Genomic DNA, 18,476 nt, shown 5'->3' on the forward strand with positions numbered 1-18,476 from the left:
GGGTGATTGTTTTAAACCATATATAGGGACTTCTTCAACCTGCATACCTTTTATTTTTCCACATTATTGTAGAAGCCAACTGGAAAGTCCACATACACCTCCTCCTGCAAGTCCCCATTGAGAAAGGCATTCTTCAAATCAAGTTGGAAGAGTGGCCAAGAGCATGTAGCTGCTAGTGATAAAAGAATTCGGACTGAACTCATCTTTGCCACTGGTGCAAAAGTTTCCAAGTAGTCTATGCCATATGTCTGAGTATACCCTTTTGCAACTAGCCTCGCCTTGTACTTCACTGTATAAACCCATTTGCATCCAACAATCTCCTTGTCATCAGACAAATCCACAATCTCCCATGTCTGATTATTAATCAAAGCTTTCATTTCCTCCTGCATAGTTGTCTTCCACTCAGGTTTGGAGAGAGCCTCACTAACACTCCAAGGTATAGACAAAGTCAAGGGAGGAAAGGAAGGCCCAATAGGAAGGGGATAATCCACTGTATGAAAGATAGTGTGAGATGCAATGAGCAGTACACTTCCTCTTCCCTTTTCTGAGGGCAATAGGGAAATCAAGGTCATTTGCAATTACGTTAGGAGTAGGGGTAGTAGTATCAATAGGAACTAAAACATCAGGGGGAACAAGAGGCATACTTGGGTCTGTGTCAGTCAAACTTAGAATCTTCGATGAACTGATAGGGAGTGATGTGGGTTCCTCTACTATGAAATCAACCTCCCTGTGTTGTCGTAGGTGCTGTCGTGTAAAACATTGAGAGACAGGACGCAATGAAGGTAGCAAAGTGGGTGAAATAGGTAGGTCAGACATTGGAATAAACAAAGGAGCTGGAACAGGAAGTGGTATAGACTGTTCACTTCTCCAAAACACTCCCCCTGAGAAGAACCCCCAAAGAAAAATAAGTATGGACTCAAAAAAGGTGACATCCATAGTAACATACCGACTCCTGGAGATTGGACCATAACAATACCCCTTCTGATTTCCTGCATACCCAAGGAAGACACACTTCTTCACCTTAGAATCCAGTTTTGAGCGGTGAAAACCAAGAACATGGACAAAGCACACACATCCAAACAACCTTAAAAGAATATGGAATGTCTCCCCCTCAAGAAAAAGAAGGTTGAAGGAGTGCTATATCCAAGAACACGAGAACTGCATCACCTCAAAAACGAACTGGAACTGTAGAGCTCAAAATCATGCTTCTTGCTACTTCCACAATATGTTTGTTCTTCCTTTCTGCTACACCATTCTGTTGTGGAGTGTATGTACAACCGCTCTGATGGATAACTCCATGCTCCAAAAGGTATGATGACGGGTTTTTTTCAAAGTATTCCCTAACATTGTCTGATCTAAACACTTTCACCCGTGCCCCAAACTGTGTCAGCATCATCTGATGGAATTGTTGAACCAAAGATGGTACCTCATCACAGGATCCCATCAAATATATCCATGAGTACCGAGAATAATCATCCACAAACAAAAGAAAATGTCGATAGCCGCCCATAGAGGAAACATGGTATAGCCCCCACACATCAGTATGAACAATATCAAAAACAAAAGAACATCTTCTATTACTTGCTTTAAAGGAATGTCTAAGATGCTTTCCAAATTGACAACCCTCACACTCTAAACTGGACAAGCTAATAGACTCAAACAATTTGGGAAACAAAAAACACAAAGAAGCAAAAGACAAATGTCCGAACCAATTATGCCAAAGCATAACCTGACCCACCGACTCTGACTCAATACTTCTACTGACATGATGAATCTGATGACTAGAAAGCACATCATGAAGATAGATTCCATTCACCTCACGACCACTCCCAATCGTCCTCTTTGATTCTAGATCCTACAAAACACAATGACCAAGAGAAAAAATCACATAACAGTTCAAATTCTTTGTCTAGTTACTAACAGATAAAAGATTAGTGCTCGGTCTAGGAACATGAAGGACAAAGGTAGGGTAATGGTATCAGTTATCCTGACAGACCCTTTCCCATCAATGTGAACATGTGACCCATCAACTGTGGAAACTCTATCTCTACCAGAGCAGAGGTGGTATGAGGTGAAAATGGTGGTCATATGTTCTAAGGCTCCCGAGTCTATAATTCAGGGAGGTCCCCCCTTACCTATAGTGGATACATAATTTGTAGTGGCATGTGAACTACCTGTGTGTGCAAACGAGGTAGAATGACTACCTCCTGATCCACCTGCACCTTGTTGTCCACTTGATACCGAGTTGGAACTAGTTGTATCCTTCTGATTTAGGAACTATCCATATCTCTCCAATTCGGCTCACTGCAGTTGTTGCAAAAGATTCTAGAGAGGTTGTAGTAGGTGGCCCTGATAAATCACCAGTCACTTGCCATATTCACATTTCCCTTCTTATTTCTAAGTCGTCTCGGTACAAGATGTGGTTAAAGCTTCCAACAGGTATCTCTGGAATGTTTGGGTTTCTTACAGTAGTCACAGATCAGATCCCTTTTGTCCTTCCTCGGTTCATTTCCACCCTTATCCCCACAAGACTTAGGCTTCACTGTGCTAACCATAGCTGATTGTCTCGGGAAAGAATATGTTGTTGTGCAATATCATACTCAGGGTTAAGTCCAGCTAAAAACTCAAAAACCCTATTCTTTTCTACCAACTTCTAATAAGTTGTTGCATCTTTGATACTTTCCCAAACCACAATCTCCAAATGATCTATCTCTTGCCATAAGGTTTTTAGGGCTGAAAAATAAATAGCAACAGACTTATCTCCCTGCCTAGTAGCAATCACCTGGTTTCTCAATTGATAGGCTCTAGCAACATTTTCATTTTGTGATTAGGTTTTTGCTACTCCATCACAAATCTCCTTAGCTGTGTTAGCCCATAAAAAGTTCTTACTTATATGGGGCAACATGGAATTACACAGTCAAGTCATTACCATGTAGTTCTCCTGTACTTATCGGGAATGGTTAGTTTCAGTTTTCTCTTCCTCACCGGTGACATACCCCAATTTCCCACGAGCACCAATGGCCATCTTTGCAGATTGTGACCATTCTAAGTAGTTTGTACCATCCAACTTGACTGTAGTGATGGTTCCGACCCCGAAGAGGTCTCTAGTACCTCCTCCCCCGGATCCCATTTCTCCTAAAAATTTGTTTTCAACTATACAACCCTCCATAACTCTCAGAATAGGTTAGGGAATCAATTTGAGATGAAAAGGAAGGTATTTATCTCCTTTAGAAACCTCAAACACCCTCTTGGAGCCCTAGAAGCCCCTTCATCCAAAGATTCCCTTTTCTATGGGAGCGAGAGAAGAGAGAAAAGAGGTTGCCGCTCCCTATAGAGACCTCCAAAAAGGCTAGGACTTGAGCCGCCCCTTCAAAAAATCTCAAGGAACCCTAGAAAACTAGAGTGCCACTTCCTAGGTCAAAATTGAAGAAAACTAGAGTGCCACCTCAAGGAACCCTAAAAAACTAAAGTGCCCCTCCCTCCAAAGATTCCCTTCTCCAGTTCTTCCTGATTTTGGTGTAAAACCCTAGACCAGCTACAAGGGATTGCAATTCCACCAAAAAATCCAAAAACTGGGATTACTTGAAGTCTTCGATCAGCCCTTTACCTTATCATGCAGTCGGCCGATCTAGGGCTGCATGATCCGACTACATGATAGAGTAGCTCAAGAAATGTTTAAACTTCCTCTGATACCAAGTAGAAAGGTTTGGACAACCGGTTTTGATATTAAAACTGTAAAAGAAAGAAGAAAAGAAAGAGGAGAAAAAGGTTTCAGCTAAGAAAGAGAGAGATGAGAGATAGAAGAGAATGGGAGAAGCTCAGAATTAGGTTTGGTCGCCCCTTTCATTAGATTATATACTCATAAATAAAAGAGAGTACAAAGACAAGTATGCCCTTAGTAAGTTGGTTACTTGTGAGAACTTAAAAAACACTCTTAACTTAAAAAATAAACTAATGGGCCTAAGGCCCAATAACTCCCTAACTATGCTATGTAAATAAAAAACATGTTATATCAGCCCAAATCTCAACAGGGGAGATGTTTCATATTCCTTTGAGGATGTTTGGATGTGTATGCTTTGTCCATACCTTGGTAATCACCGCTCAAAGCTGGACCCTAAAGCAAAAGGGGTATTGTTGTTATAATCCAATTTTGAGAAATTGGTATGTCACCATGGATGTCACTTTCTTTGAGTCCATACCTTTCTTTTCAAGTAGTCCTCTTAAGAGGGAGTGTTTTGGGGAGGAAATGAGCAACACACACCATTTTTTATTCTAACTCCTTTACCTACTCCAATGTCTAACCTAGTTGTTTCACCTACTTTGCCTGCTCCATTATGTCCTACTCAGTTTTTACACATCAACGCCTATGACAACACAGGGAGGTTGATTCCACAAAGAGGAACCCACATCACTTCCTATCGACTCATCTAAGATTCCAAGTTTGATTGGCATAGACCCATGTATGCCTTTTGCTTCCTCTGATGTTTCAGTTCCTGTTGATACTACTCCTGTACCTAACACTATTACAGATCACCTAGAACTTCCTATTGCACTCTGAAAGGGGAAGAGAAAGTGCACAACCCATTGTATCTCACATCATCTTTGCTATAGTGGGCTATCTCCCTCCTACCGGTAGGGGTGTCCATAAAAAACCAAAAAACCGAAAAACCAGTCCAAACTGTAGAAACCAATCCGAAAAATCCGATTAACCGAAACCGCCCCAAAACCGCCCCGTTGTCATCCCTAGCAGGAGGTGTACATGGATCTTCCAGCTAGTTTTTATGGTGATGTGGGCAAATGAAAGGTATGCAAATTAAAAAAGCCCTTAAATGGATTGAAATAACCACCTAGTGCTTGGCTTGACCGGTTTAAGAGTGCATTGATTGGTTTTGGATAGATATATTCAAACCCAGTTTGATCATACCTTGTTTGTGAAAAGAAGGGGATCACTAGTGCCAATGCTGATAGTGTATGTGGATGACATTGTTGTCATAGGGAATGACCTGAGTGAGATTGATGCCTTGAGAGGAACCTACAGTCCTACATAGAGAGTTCGAGATTAAGGAACTTGGGAAGCTAAAGTATTTTCTAGGCATTAAAGTGGCAAGGTCCAAACATGGGATCTTCATTTCCCAAAGGAAGTATGTGTTGGACCTACTACAAGAGACAAGAAAATATGGGGCTAAACCAGCTAATACACTCATTGACTAAAATCACAGAAGTAATGCATCAGATGGTGATAATAAAGGATGTCGAGAGGTATCAGAGATTAGTGGGCCAGCTATTATACTCGTGTATGACACGAGCAGATATCTCCTACGTAGTGTGGTGAGTTGATCGATACATACATGCCCCACGAGTTCAGCACTAGGAAGCCATAAATAGGATACTTGCCTATTTGAAAGGACACCTACGCAGAAGGATATTGTTTGTTGACCATGGACATTTGAAGCTAGAAGCTTACACAAATGTTGATTAGGCAAGGTACCTAGATGACAAGAGACCAACATTAGGAGTCTACACTCTTGTTGGGGGTAATCTGATTTCATAAAAGAGTAAAAAGCAACTAGTTGTATCCAAGTCAAGTGCAAAAACTTAATATAGAGCTATGACACATGGTGTTTCAGAGCTTCTCTAGGTTCGATCCCTACTAGGAGAGTTTGGAGTTGATGCAGAGGAACCTATGATGTTGTACTATGATAATCAATCCAGGGTTCAAAATTTTACAACATATTGGGCTGTATCAACTGATATGTATCGTTCTGACAAAAGCCCAATACATGGAACATGTAAAAATCATCTATTGTGTTTCTTTTTGTATGTATTGGCTGATACAAGCCCATATCGGGCAGTTTCAGATCCGTATCGATCAATACGGGCCCAAAACAGTTCAATACAGCCTGGTACACTTAATTCATTTCGCATGTCCCTTCTTTCTCATTAATTATTTTAATCTATATTTAATTCCAAATTCTCTCTCACTAATTTCGTTAATTACTCCTATATTTAAGTCTAATTTTTCTCTCTTATTAATTAGTTAATTACTCAAATTTGAATTCTAGCACCTAATTCGAATCCTCTCTCATTAATTAATGATCCTTTCTCTCATTAACTTATTTTGTTACTCATTAATTCCATTAGCCATCGACTTTAGTTCTTATAATTGTAAGTATAAAAATTACAAACTTCAATGATAACAAGATTCAAACCTTGGTGGTTAGGTTTTAATGACCACAAGTTCACCACTAAGCCACACTCATTTGTTTGTTATGGTCATATGCATTTTTATTTTTAAGTAAATTTTCTCTTAGTGGATGTTTGTCAATAAATGCTATAAGTAATTATTAAAACCTATTTATTAATAAATATTAAGAGAAAGTATATAGATTATTTAAAAATTAGTGTACAAACATATTTTAATTATTCCATCATTTTTCAATGGTTACTAATTGTGTCACAATATCTCACACTTTATAAAAACCATTAAATTATGGTTTTTTACATTTAAATAACTTATTTACAGCCATATAAAACTTGTAATTATTGTTATTAATATATATTTTAGGATTTATTTGAGCTTCCTAGCATATCTATGTGTATCTTGATTTTTCGTCAGTATCCATGCATATCTAAAGTGTATCCCGATATGTCTCTTAAAACTGTCTTCCTGATACACCTTACGTTTCCAATACTTTGAACCTTGAATCAAGCAACAATTAGCATTTCCCATAATCCAGTTCAACATGATAGCACAAAGCAAATAGAAGTGGGCATGCATTTCATAATAGAAAGGGTGACAACTGGAGAAGTATGTCTACCATATGTTTCATCTGACTTACAACTTGCTAATGTACTCACCAAGGGAGTTGCAAGAAATAAGCTTCAACATGATTTACGCAAGTGGGAATGTGTGACATCTACTCCCAACTTGAAGAGGAGTGTTGAGATATTCAACAATTTTTTGTTTCTTTTTATTTAGCATTACTAGTTAGCGTTATTAGGCCCATTAGTTTACATTTACTTTTAAAGACTGTTTTTATGTTATTAGCAGTAGCCACCCTGGCATAGTCATTGTAATCTCTTTTATTTTGTGAGTATATAAGATAATCAGTGGGACAGCCAGATCATTATTGGCTTCTCCAATCTCTTTTTCTCTTTCTGCTCTCCAAGAAACTCCTATCATTCTTTCTTCCTATAACTGTAATCAAATCAGGTTGCAGATCTGAGTTTTCTACTCTATTGAAGGTCACCAAACAATAGATAATGAGAGCTAGGAGGGTTTTAACAGTTTCAGAGGTTAATAGACATCCTAACATATTTGTGAAATATCCTAACATATCGTGAGTACTGATATTTTAAACCTTGCTCTTAAGCCATACTATTTTCTAGAAACTATTTTCTCCTACCACTAATTCCAACCCTCTATTGGATCAATTGGGACTTCTCTAAAAGAGTACACTCCATAGATTGTCTTGAAGCATAGTTGTCATGGCGACGCGCTGACGCCTAGGCAATAAGGCGCCCTTGGAGGCTTGCCTCACCTAATCGCCAAGCAGTTTTCCATAGCGTGTTATAAAAAACTTTTATATTCTTAATTTTTTAGGTTATAATTATAAAATAGACATTTTTAAACTAAAATATTCATTTTGTGTGTTTATATACTAATTTCTTTTTATAATTTTCTTATTTGTTAGGGTTTAATCAACACGAACATTACTAAATGCTGTATTGAACCCTCAAAGACTTCAAAATCTGAACCAATAAGGAAGAACATAAAATGTTTTTTTTTTTTTTTTTTTTTTTTTTTTTTATGAATGGAAGAACAAAAAATGTTGCCCAATCAACACATCTTCTTCTTCTTCTTCTTCTTCTTTTCCTATAACAGAAATAGGGGTTCAGCCCCTATATTTTTTGAATTTTCTTTTCTTTCTTCTTTTTCTTCTCATGAATATGTTGGAATATGTTGATTTTCTATACTTAAACATTTAGTTTATACTTTTCTTATGAAAATTATGGATATTTATTAAGGAAATATGATTATGGAACCTAGGGAACTACCCTAGGATAGATGTTTTTACTTAAAAAAATCCATCGCCTAAGCGGCGACAAGGCGCCCCCCTGTCGCCTAGCCTCACCTTGGCGCCTTGAAAACTATGTCTCGAAGCACCAAGGTTTTCATGCGGTGCTCATTTCGTGACAGATACCCTATGAAAACTGACTACGCCTGGAATAAGTCATCATTGTATTGTGCAGGACACTGGAAGCAGTCTTTCAATTACCTCGGATGTAATGGGTGAGGAATTTCTTTTTTAGTTTAGTTTCCTCCAAGTATAAATGCCCTTTCTTGTTTTCTAATAGAATTCTCTTTCCATTGCTGACCAACAAAAGGAGGGCTGAGGGGACAAATCTTAGCAAAAACAAAGGGGTCATCTGATATATTTTTTTTATCAATAACAACAGATTTCATTAAATAGGATTAAGCTTACAAAGAAAAGGAGCTAAAGAATCTTAACTCCCCAGAAGTTGGGTAGCCACCCAAACTGAAATAAAAACAATTACAACTGAGCCCAGAAACCAGAAACCCTATTCACCCCATGCCTAGCTAATCCATCAGAAAAGGAGTTTGCATTTCTCTTTATCAGCCATTTGAATTTTCTCCTTTCATTGCTGTAGCTCCAAAGCTTAGAAGTGTCTTCTTTTAGCCAGTTCACTACAACCACAGAATCTCCCTCTATAATCAGTATCTTAACATTTAGGTCTTTAGCCCTTTGTACCCCTTCCAAAGCTGCTAACACCTCAGCCCTCAAAGAGTCTCCCACTCCAATTGGGACAGAAAACATAGCTATTACATTCCCCTTCTCAACTCTTAGCACCACCCCAATACCTGAGGGTCCTGGATTCCCCATGCTACTGCCATCAAAATTTAGTTTGATAAAACCAGGAGGTGGAGGGTTCCATGTGGGATTCGAGGTCTTCTTAATTGAGACTGAACTTGCAATTTCTTTCCATTTTCTTAACATATCATCCATTGAAAAATCTGTGAACTTGTCCATTGTTTTCAACCAGTGTATTACCCTTATATGGATCACTTCTAGCATAGTTTCCAACCCTCTCTCCTTTTCTGAAAAAACCCTTTAATTTCTTTCATCTGATAATGGCTAAAGTGGCTGAGCTGAGTGACTTATTACTTTGTTTTTTAGTGGATAAACTAATAAAATAATAGAAATGCTTGTGTACAGTAACCAACACAACTTCAGTTTCAGCAATTAACTACCGTGCAACCTTCTTGTAACTTATTCACTATAAGTTACAAAGCAATAAGCCATTCAGTTCAGCCATTTCAGCTGTTATCAAACAGCTCCTAACTGAATCTGCTAGAGTGCAAAATTTGGGGATACATCTATTAAATAAATTTTAAGTTGCATTTGAGTTTCAGTTTAACAATGTATTAACAGTTCCACAAATTCACTATTTTCTTAGATATAACCGCTTTGTCAATGCAATATATGGATCAAGCATGGATGTTATTCAATCATAGGTACTAACAACTGCAATATTAGAAAACAATTCCCTTGATCTCACTCTAAACGCTGCAATATTAGAATATTTAATTGTTTCCAAAACCTTCCCATTTTTGTAATAATGGTATACGAGAACCCTTGATGATTAATTTCATGTTTTTTCCAGGTCTAAAAGGTAAGGTGTTCTTCACTAAAACTAGTGACTTGGAAAAAGAATCAGAAGAAAAATTCACCTTGCAAGACAAGATATTAATCAGGCAAAGATGGGGGAAAAGATAAAATTTTTCACAGAACTCAGGATCTTCAAGAAGGAAAAAAAATGTGGTAATGTGCTTACTTGAAACATTTGTGATTACGTTTGTGCTTTTTTGAGCAGTAAGTGCTTTCAACTTATTTCCCGTAGCTAATAAAAGCAAGCTCTTCATATGCTGCTTTTGCTCCTTAGGGCTAGCTGTCTTTGTCAAAGCTTCTTCAAAAGCAAGCAAGTCATTGGATGTAATACAAGGAAGACAAAGCAGAACCTGTAGTCCACAAATAGGAACCAACCTTATCATCCAAAACCTTGACTAAGATTCTGATTCATTGATTGAATCTCACAATCCTCAATTTAAAATTTTAACTGTATCAACCAATAACTAAATGACCGACTGCAAAAGACATGTCAAGAGCGATAGAATCCCATATCTCACAAGCATTCACCCAAGACTAAAAAAATCAAGATATATCAACAAACCTGTCTAGGAGAGGGGTCCCTATCAGAGAGATATATGAAAATTTCCCGACAGAGGCCAACAAGGTCTGCACTGATAATGGCATTTGATTCAAGGCTCAAACCTTGGATAATTGCATAGAACAAGTCCTTGGCAACAAATTCTCGAAGTTCAATATTATTTGTCGAAATAGCTAGAAGAATCATAGCTCCACAGAAAGAAGAAATTTTTGTGACAGCTTCACCATCTGTCCATGTAAAAGCTTCTATACTTATTTGCAGTGCTGGAAGAGCTGTACCCTTGTGTTTCAAGAGAAAGCTGCAAGTGGACAACTATTTTAAGAAAAATGATGCTACTTGAAAAAAAAAACAATCACTAAGAACAAAAGTAGGACTTCGGTAATTAAACTATACCCAACCAAGGAGTTCGTGGAAAAAGCATCCAAGTCTTTGAGGGAGGATGCCTCTACCCGATTAACATGTCCAAACTGTTCCAAGGAAGGGAGTCCATTGTTTAGCCCAGGTGAAGCTAAAACTGAGAGTAGATAACATATTTCACGAGTTAAATCCCGAAGCAACTTTTCCTCCATCACTTCTATCTTTAAGTCTGATCCAGTGAGGATGCCATGCATATCTGGAACCTTTGCTCTACCTTCCCTTAGAAGGCTGGACCATGAACAACTAAGAGCTTGCTGACAGTGGAGAAATAATGGATGCAGGAGCTTCTCTAGCCACTCCGCCCATAAATCTGAAGGGCAGAACTTGACTAATGGAATCAGAACTAAGTGAACAAGCTGCCTTATATGCCTGAATTCCATTGATTGTATATTCTCCATAAGAGCTAAAGCAACAGAGTGACTTTCCATGGATTTGAAAAAGGAATCCCCAAGAGTTGTTGATAGGCCCAAAACGTTGTACCTAAAATATGGAAGATGCGTTAGACTTCCAACAATTACTATTTATATTTGGGCTGCTTAGTAGGCACCTAAGGGTATCATTGTAGTTTTACTATTTAATATAAAAGCTAATGATAGAGGGACATGAGAAAATGGATATGAAGTTGTATTAAACAGGAATAACCCATATTAAGAAAAGCAAATAAAAGGTTCCTACAATTGATCATGGGGAAAACCTTTACATAAGCATCTTATTCTCCTAGCTTATTAGAAAATTCAAAGAGTCTTATTCCTTCTGTGCTGATCGAAACTCTAACTAATTTCAAGGTGCCAACCAGCTGGTTGCTAAGGTCTCATGCTGGTCGTGGCAGAGACGGGATCGAATCCTGCCTGCACCTGGGTTGGGGGATGGGCTACCCCCTGTTGTGTAGCCCTTCAAAAGATATCAAAAAATATTCCATGAGAGTAGCCATGCTGTTAATGTGTAAGCCAAGTAAAAACCTCGGAAAAAGTCCACCTTCAGAAAACAAAGTAGAAAAGTTATCATCTTTAAATACATTATGAACAGCCAACCAGTCACTTGATGGAGGAATATCCCTCCTTGATCTTGATAGCAGAAAACAGGAATGAAAAGGTAGCTGGGCTGTTTGACTGGGTTGGAGGTGTTGGAAGTTGGAGTCTAACCTTTAGGCATCAGTTAAATGATTGGGAAATTTCAGATCTGTTGAGTTTGTTGCAACTGCTTGAAAATCACAAACCTGCCCAAGAGCTTCAAGATGAAAGAATATGGAGATGGATCAGAGATGGCAAATTTTCTGTGAAATCCCTTTACCTGAATACAGAGCCCCTCTGTAGAGGGAAGGGGTAATTTCGTCATTATACTTCTCTTTTGTACCATATTATTAGTACAGTGTCTATAGTAGACATCTCTGTACCTTAGTGTACTTTATTTTCTTATGTAAGGGCAGTGTTGTACTTTTGCCCCTTTTAATATAAAGCGATGTTTCCTGGTTGGGTCGAGACATTAGAACCAACCAAACAGTCTTGGTGTTTTCTGCTCTTTCTCCCTTCTTTGTCTCAGTTTCTAGGTTAATACCCTCTCCCTCAGGACTTTCCCTGGAGGGATATTTGTCTTCCTCAAGTCCCAACTGAACCAAGGTAAGCTTTTTCATGTGGTCAGCTGTAAAGGGCAAATGCCAGCTGAAAGAACAGTTAGACAGGAGAAGCTTGGTGCTGGATTCTATGAACTGCAGTTTATGTGGCCAGGAAACAGAGTCAATCGGCCATCTCCTTGCACTGTAAAGTAGCTTTGGCTCCTTATATAACTATTTTCACAGGAGGTTGAACCTGTGTTGGTGTCAGCCTAGAAGCCTAGCTGAGTTGGTGAAATCCTAGAAGATTCTAGGTTTAAATAAGAAAGGGAAATTTCTTTGGAGCACAATACCTTCGGCAATATGCTGGGTACTATGGAAGGAGAGGAACAGGAGAATTTTTTAAGGAAGGAGCAGGGGATTGGATGAGTTCTGTCAGCAGGCAAGGACTCCTCTGCATTCCTGGAAAGCAGCCAAAGAGCAGCTCAACAAGATCCCACATGATCATTTTTTTTTACTATTCTTAATCCCTTACTTACCACAAAAGTTGGGCTGACATTGTTTTTTAGTTTGGGTGAATTTTTTGAAAATACACTCAGATCTGATGTATAATTTCTGGCTGTACATTTGCACATATGCAATACAGTTGTAATCTGAGTATTAAAGAACACATTAATACAACTGTACTTTACCTTCTCTCAAACAAAAATTAGGGTAAATTACAGATAGGTACCCTGTACTTTAGCGGCAGTGACACTTAAGTTTTAATAGAGTTGGAGAAGTGTATATTTTTAAAAGTTTAGGGAACAAAAATGTCTCATTTGAAAGTTCAGGCCCTTAAGTGTCACTACCCCTAAAGTACATTGTACTTGCATGTAATTATAGTAAAGGAAATCAACCAAAATGAATTTGGTTCAAACAAAACGAACAATTTGCAGGGTAAAATCTGTATTTTGGTTATTAACTCGCTTGAAACAACTTTGATTAAACACAACTAATCCATTAATACAATCCAGAAAAAAGTAGTTCATGAAAATTAAATTTCTTTTGGAATCTACAGTTCGTTCTTCTCTTAAAGAACATAGGTTAAAAAAATATATTATTTCCATAGACTGCATTTGACAAGTGCGAGAACATGGGTTCAAATCTGAGAGTGGCCACTTCATGCAAGAAAATACCAAAGGTTAAATCCATATTCTTCCACTCCTTGCAAGACCCCAGATAGCCAGAATCAACACTGGGTAACGACTTTTTTTACAAATTTTCTTCTTACAGATCATAATGTTCAATTGGGAAATGTTGTCTCAAGGGTAATATATACACATATGTGTCTGAGTATCATGTCTAAGCATAGACTAGACATGATGATCAGTTACCTGGGGAACCCGACAGAACATTTGATGCATTAAAAGTACACTAAAATATTTATGAAGGCATAATCTCATTCTGACAAAGTGAAATAATAATAGGTAAACTCCAGCCACTAAATTCTTCACACGTTATATTTACAATGCTTCCGTGATGCTTGCAGACTAATAAGATGGAATAGAAAATTTACCAATTGTAGACATAACCCATAATGTCAAAAGAGCAGCTATTATCAAGTTCAAATATAAACTCCCAAGTTCCAAAGATCCTAAATGTAACCTCAAAAATTTTCATACTTACCCACTGTCTCTGATACCTTTCAACCAATTTCTTATGTCATTTTCGTTGGGCTCCACAAATCCTTCCTTGTTCATGTCAATCTGAGATCCATCTGTGAAAGTTAATGCACCCTTTGATGGTTTAGAGTTCCCTTCCCCAAGAAGACTAGCCCGTTCAATGTCACTCATGCTCATTGCAGCCTTGAACTCTCCTGGTAAGGTTTGAGCTACTGAGGGAGACCAGAGAGAATGTATAGCACGAAGCAGCTGCAGGTCAACAAGGACAAGCTGGAGATATCACTATGCTATATATTTGTCACAAGAATTACATATGTTGTATTATATCAAAAATTATACACCCTTCCCTCCCTCACCAAGCCCCAGTTCTAAACTACACTAATTGTAGTTAATAATAACATAGAGAAGGAAATACAACATTATCCTCTTTATGAAGGAATAAGGATATACTTACTCTTAAGAGAGGAGGGAGCATCCACAACAAATGAGAAGCCATAGGATGTGAAGGAATAGAACTCGATACTGATGCATTTTGCAAATTTAAATTGCTTTTTCTAACTCCACTCCTTTTAAGAGCCTTCTCAAAGAATGTTACAGTATGGAAAATTGACCACATAAATGATGTCTCAGAGCACAAGTGGACCAGTCCTGCTGGCTCAGACAAATAAACACATTGCCATTCTACCTGCATCCACTGTTTACTCAAAGGTTCAAGTAACCAAGCCAAAACTTCTTGCTGTTGCTGAATCCTGCACCAGTATTTGGAGGCTTCAGAAATTATTCTTCCAATAAAATGCTGGAATATGTATGAGTGTCATGGGAAAACAAGAAACTACCCAGCAGCAGAAGCCATAACAAGAAATGCTTCACCTAGAAGATTATGTTCCCCACGAAGTAAACGCCCTTCCCTTTGCAGATAGCCCATGGTGTCAGCAATTACCTACAAATCATACTGAACAGAGTAAACAAACACAAGAATATTTCCCTTGATTTAACATCTACACTTAAGCAGGCAAATATTGGACTTACATTATCTTTCTTATTAATTTCATCTTGCTGAATCCATGAAGAATCATAGTCATCAAATATATTAAATTAGGGTGCATTTGTAGTAAACCACTACATGTTTCACTATCTCAGACGTCATTATATCAATATTTGCCCAAATTTTTAACAAGCTTCTGGAGAAATGCCCAGAGATCATTGTTTCATCTTTCATCTTCTTGCTCTTTTCCAAATGATAGCTAAATGTTAACCATGCTAAACAAGTGGTGCCTCATGGTCCTGTATCATGCTTTTGCCCTAGAAATAATGCAAGTGAAGAAGAAAGGTCTTCTTGTGATTTTCCTGCATTTAGAGTCCAATTGCCCTAAGTGATCTCTAGAGGAGGTTCTGACTAAGAGATCCATAGCCCTTGGGTGAAAATAGAATCAGTTGTGGAGAGTTTTGATGTATTGTACTACTATATCCCTGTTGTACATTGCATATTTTTTACTTCTCTTTTTTTATCCCTGTAAGGACTTTCTTGTAGTTGTGCATATCATTAATATATATAGGACTCTTTGGGGGTGGAGGTTATTTTACTCTATTGACATCCCTGAAACTGTGTGTTCTCATTGTTCAAATCACCAAGTCAGCATGGTACAAAACGGGTGTTTCAAGAGGCTTTTATTCTATCTTCAATTGCTGGTTTGAGAGTTCTATGAAGGCTGTTTCGATCAGCACAAAAAGCTGCTGTTTTTCCTGTAAAAGGCACCTAGCAGGCAGGTATTTTGTTGATTCCTCTTAATCACCTGATTCAATCAGCCTAGGTTCTTAAATCTGGTGACACCTTAGGGTTCTCTCTATCATCTCTCTTGATTGGCTCGAATTTTTTACCTGTTTTGAAGGGTTTTGGATCCCTCCTTTGGATTGGCAATCCTTTAACTTTCCTTTTTAGACTATCATCTCTAGAAACTTGCTGTTAAGGATTTCTTCTTGAATAATCCTATTCCTTTCAGTGGTTGGTGATCCCCCCAAGTGTTTAGACTGGACTTTGATCAGTTTTGATTGGTAGGTTGCTTGTTTCTCTCACTTTTAGTATAGATTTCAGTGCTGTTTTCTCCCCAGATTGTGTTTATTTCTTGAAGATAGCTGAAAAAGTTGATGTCATTCCTTTGAAGTTTGATGGAACTAATTACAGCATGAGGAAGTTCAATTTCAATTTCTTTGTTGAAGGCCTAGAGGGTTACTTGAATGGAACGGTTGCCAAAGCTCTTCAGCAATGGAAAGTTGATAATGAAAAACTAGTCTCTTGGAATAGTGCTCATATTGTTGTACCTATAAGAAGAATGAGCCAGCTTATGAAATGTATGCTTATCTGAAGAAGGTTTATCATCTGAATCGAATATGAAATTTTTGCTTACTGTCTTCCTTGACTTGTGGGCTGAATATGAATTAATTCACATTGATCCATCAGACTCTTCAGAGTGTGTTAAGTATCTTCAGAAACATTTTAAGAAGAAAAAGGTAAACCAATTTCTTATGAAGCTTCAACCTGAATATGAGATAATATTATAATAAGGTCTAACATTTTGAATAGGGGTACACTTCCAAATTTGGATTCAGTAATTGGAGAACTGCTTACGGAGGAGTCTAGACTTGTGATTGTTACAAGTATTAATGGGAAATGATAGATTTTGGGGCTGACACTACTTTTTAGCCAGCCACCCACATAACTAGCATTCCTTTTTCCAAGTTCACTTGCAGCAACAATACAGCCTAGGATGCATCAGGGCACAAATAAAACATGGCCACATTGCTCATATTTAAAAGATCTTACAAAGAGTACCCAAATCAAAAAATGAACTATAAGGGACCCCCCTAAAGCACCTATTCATAGTTGTCAAGGTGACACCTAGGCAACAAGGCACCCATGGAGGGTAACTCCTGCATTAGCAAGCCAATTACATCAAGTCCCTTGTGAAAGATCTACTGCATTAGTGATCCCATGAATAGGCCAAGCCCTAATGCATTAGCAATCCCATGAACAGGCCAAGCCCAACAATTTATTTCAAGTTTCCAACCACCTAGATGCAGCCTGCAATATAAGGCTGTCATGCCTATTGACTGTAATTGTTGCTACTGTTTAATGGGATATACAAATATGAAATATCTAGTAGTTTCCATTTTCCACTAAAAGGAATAATATCTATTGAAATATAATAAAAATTTTTAAGGTACTCTTTATGATACTGGTTCAGAGAGCATGAAATAACCTTCATATGAGGAAGGAGGACCTTATCAGCAGCTTTAGCAATCCGAATAAATGAAGAACAAATTTGCAACCTTGCATGGCGAGCACTATTGAGTGAAGGATCCTGTCAATCGCATAGATGGTTTATAATGATCAAGCTGAAAAATTACAATGACTGAATGACATGTCACAGAAACTCCATAAAGAAAGTGATATTGAAACAACCTTAATTGCAAAAGGAAGTGAGGTCAGCAGTTCAAAAAGTTTATTGATGACACCACCAACTGCATCTGGAAAATATTTCAGGAAAGGCCCTAATGCATCTAAATAGCGCCCAAGTACTTCCACTAGTGCTGGCTCAGTCCATTTCAATGAAAGAAATTGCTGAAGTAGACCTTCATTAAAAGAAAAGACAATTATTTTGCAAGCCCTGGAATGAGGAAAATTAGAAGCTCGCATAATGTATGAAGAACTCACTGGACAACCTTCAAATATTCTACATAGTGTGATCTGAACTTCAGAACTACCCCCACCAAATTCAGTTGATCCATCAAAAATTACACTCACAACAGTCTCCAGTGCCAGTTGCAAGCTGTCCATTATAGCTAACTCCTGAAATTTTTCATAATAAAAAAATTGTAAATGTGTGACAACAAAGAATAAACAAAGTACAACCACAAAGAAATCCAAGATAGCAAATTCAATAACTTTAGACTTCAAAACCAAATTCATCTATGATGTTTTTATAACCAAACCTGAGCAGGCTTTGGTGCATGCAAAAGGCTCTTAATAACTGTATCAATTCTCTCAGAAACCCTGGATGCAGCTACAAAAGGTTTGTGGGAAGAAACAAATCGGATCAACTCCAACTGCAACAAGAGCCCATGCATCAGACTTAACAATAGAGTCATTGAATTAAGCAACCAATGTACAATGGCAAAAAGGGCAATAAACAAATATCAACTGAATTATTAAGTGGGCTGTGCTGTATAAGGAGTTCTCTGGCTTGAGATTTTCTGTTTGTAGTTCCCACTTCCCAGTGCAGAGGGTTATTTGGGATGATCAATTGTAGTCTGAAATCTTTTTTTTTTATTTTTGTTTGCATTCCTGTGGGGAACATCTCCTTCCTTTTGCTTTATTAATGAAATCTTATTCAACCTTTCAAAAAAAATATATATATATATATATCAACTGAATTAGGTTTTCTCTGAAAGCACTACATACAAATAAATTAACTATAAAGAGAAATTTCTGTTTGGGCCATGTGCATAGAAGGCCAACTACTGTACCGATAAGAAAAAGTGAAAAGTGATTTGATGCTTGAGGGTCTAGAAGGGCCAAGAGGTGGCCAAAAATAACA

The 18,476-nt window shown here is 37.8% G+C and overlaps 1 protein-coding gene across 5 annotated transcripts in view; it reads right to left on the reverse strand.

Moving 5' to 3' along the window:
* LOC104588937 (ARM repeat superfamily protein) overlaps positions 1-18,476 on the reverse strand; it is a 51,330-nt gene that overhangs the window by 6,039 nt on the left and 26,815 nt on the right. For 4 of the 5 annotated variants that reach the window (XR_733876.3, XR_733875.3, XM_010247069.3 and 1 more), the window contains exons 12-21: positions 17,872-17,985; positions 17,602-17,728; positions 17,342-17,511; positions 17,139-17,240; positions 14,718-14,821; positions 14,336-14,630; positions 13,886-14,130; positions 10,645-11,148; positions 10,255-10,549; positions 9,859-10,042 (exon numbers count right to left, since the gene is read on the reverse strand). Coding sequence is in view for 2 of the 5 variants with exons in the window: in XM_010247069.3 (XP_010245371.1) it covers positions 9,859-10,042; positions 10,255-10,549; positions 10,645-11,148; positions 13,886-14,130; positions 14,336-14,630; positions 14,718-14,821; positions 17,139-17,240; positions 17,342-17,511; positions 17,602-17,728; positions 17,872-17,985 (2,140 nt within the window). In the remaining 3 variants the exon portion in view is untranslated. Of the gene's footprint in view, positions 1-9,858; positions 10,043-10,254; positions 10,564-10,644; positions 11,149-13,885; positions 14,131-14,335; positions 14,631-14,717; positions 14,822-17,138; positions 17,241-17,341; positions 17,512-17,601; positions 17,729-17,871; positions 17,986-18,476 lie in introns of all 5 variants that reach the window. The other variant, XR_016084190.1, reaches the window with a different exon arrangement.

Source organism: Nelumbo nucifera, chromosome 3 (genome assembly GCF_055504915.1).
Source record: "Nelumbo nucifera cultivar China Antique chromosome 3, China Antique-T2T, whole genome shotgun sequence".
Lineage (NCBI taxonomy): Eukaryota > Viridiplantae > Streptophyta > Magnoliopsida > Proteales > Nelumbonaceae > Nelumbo > Nelumbo nucifera.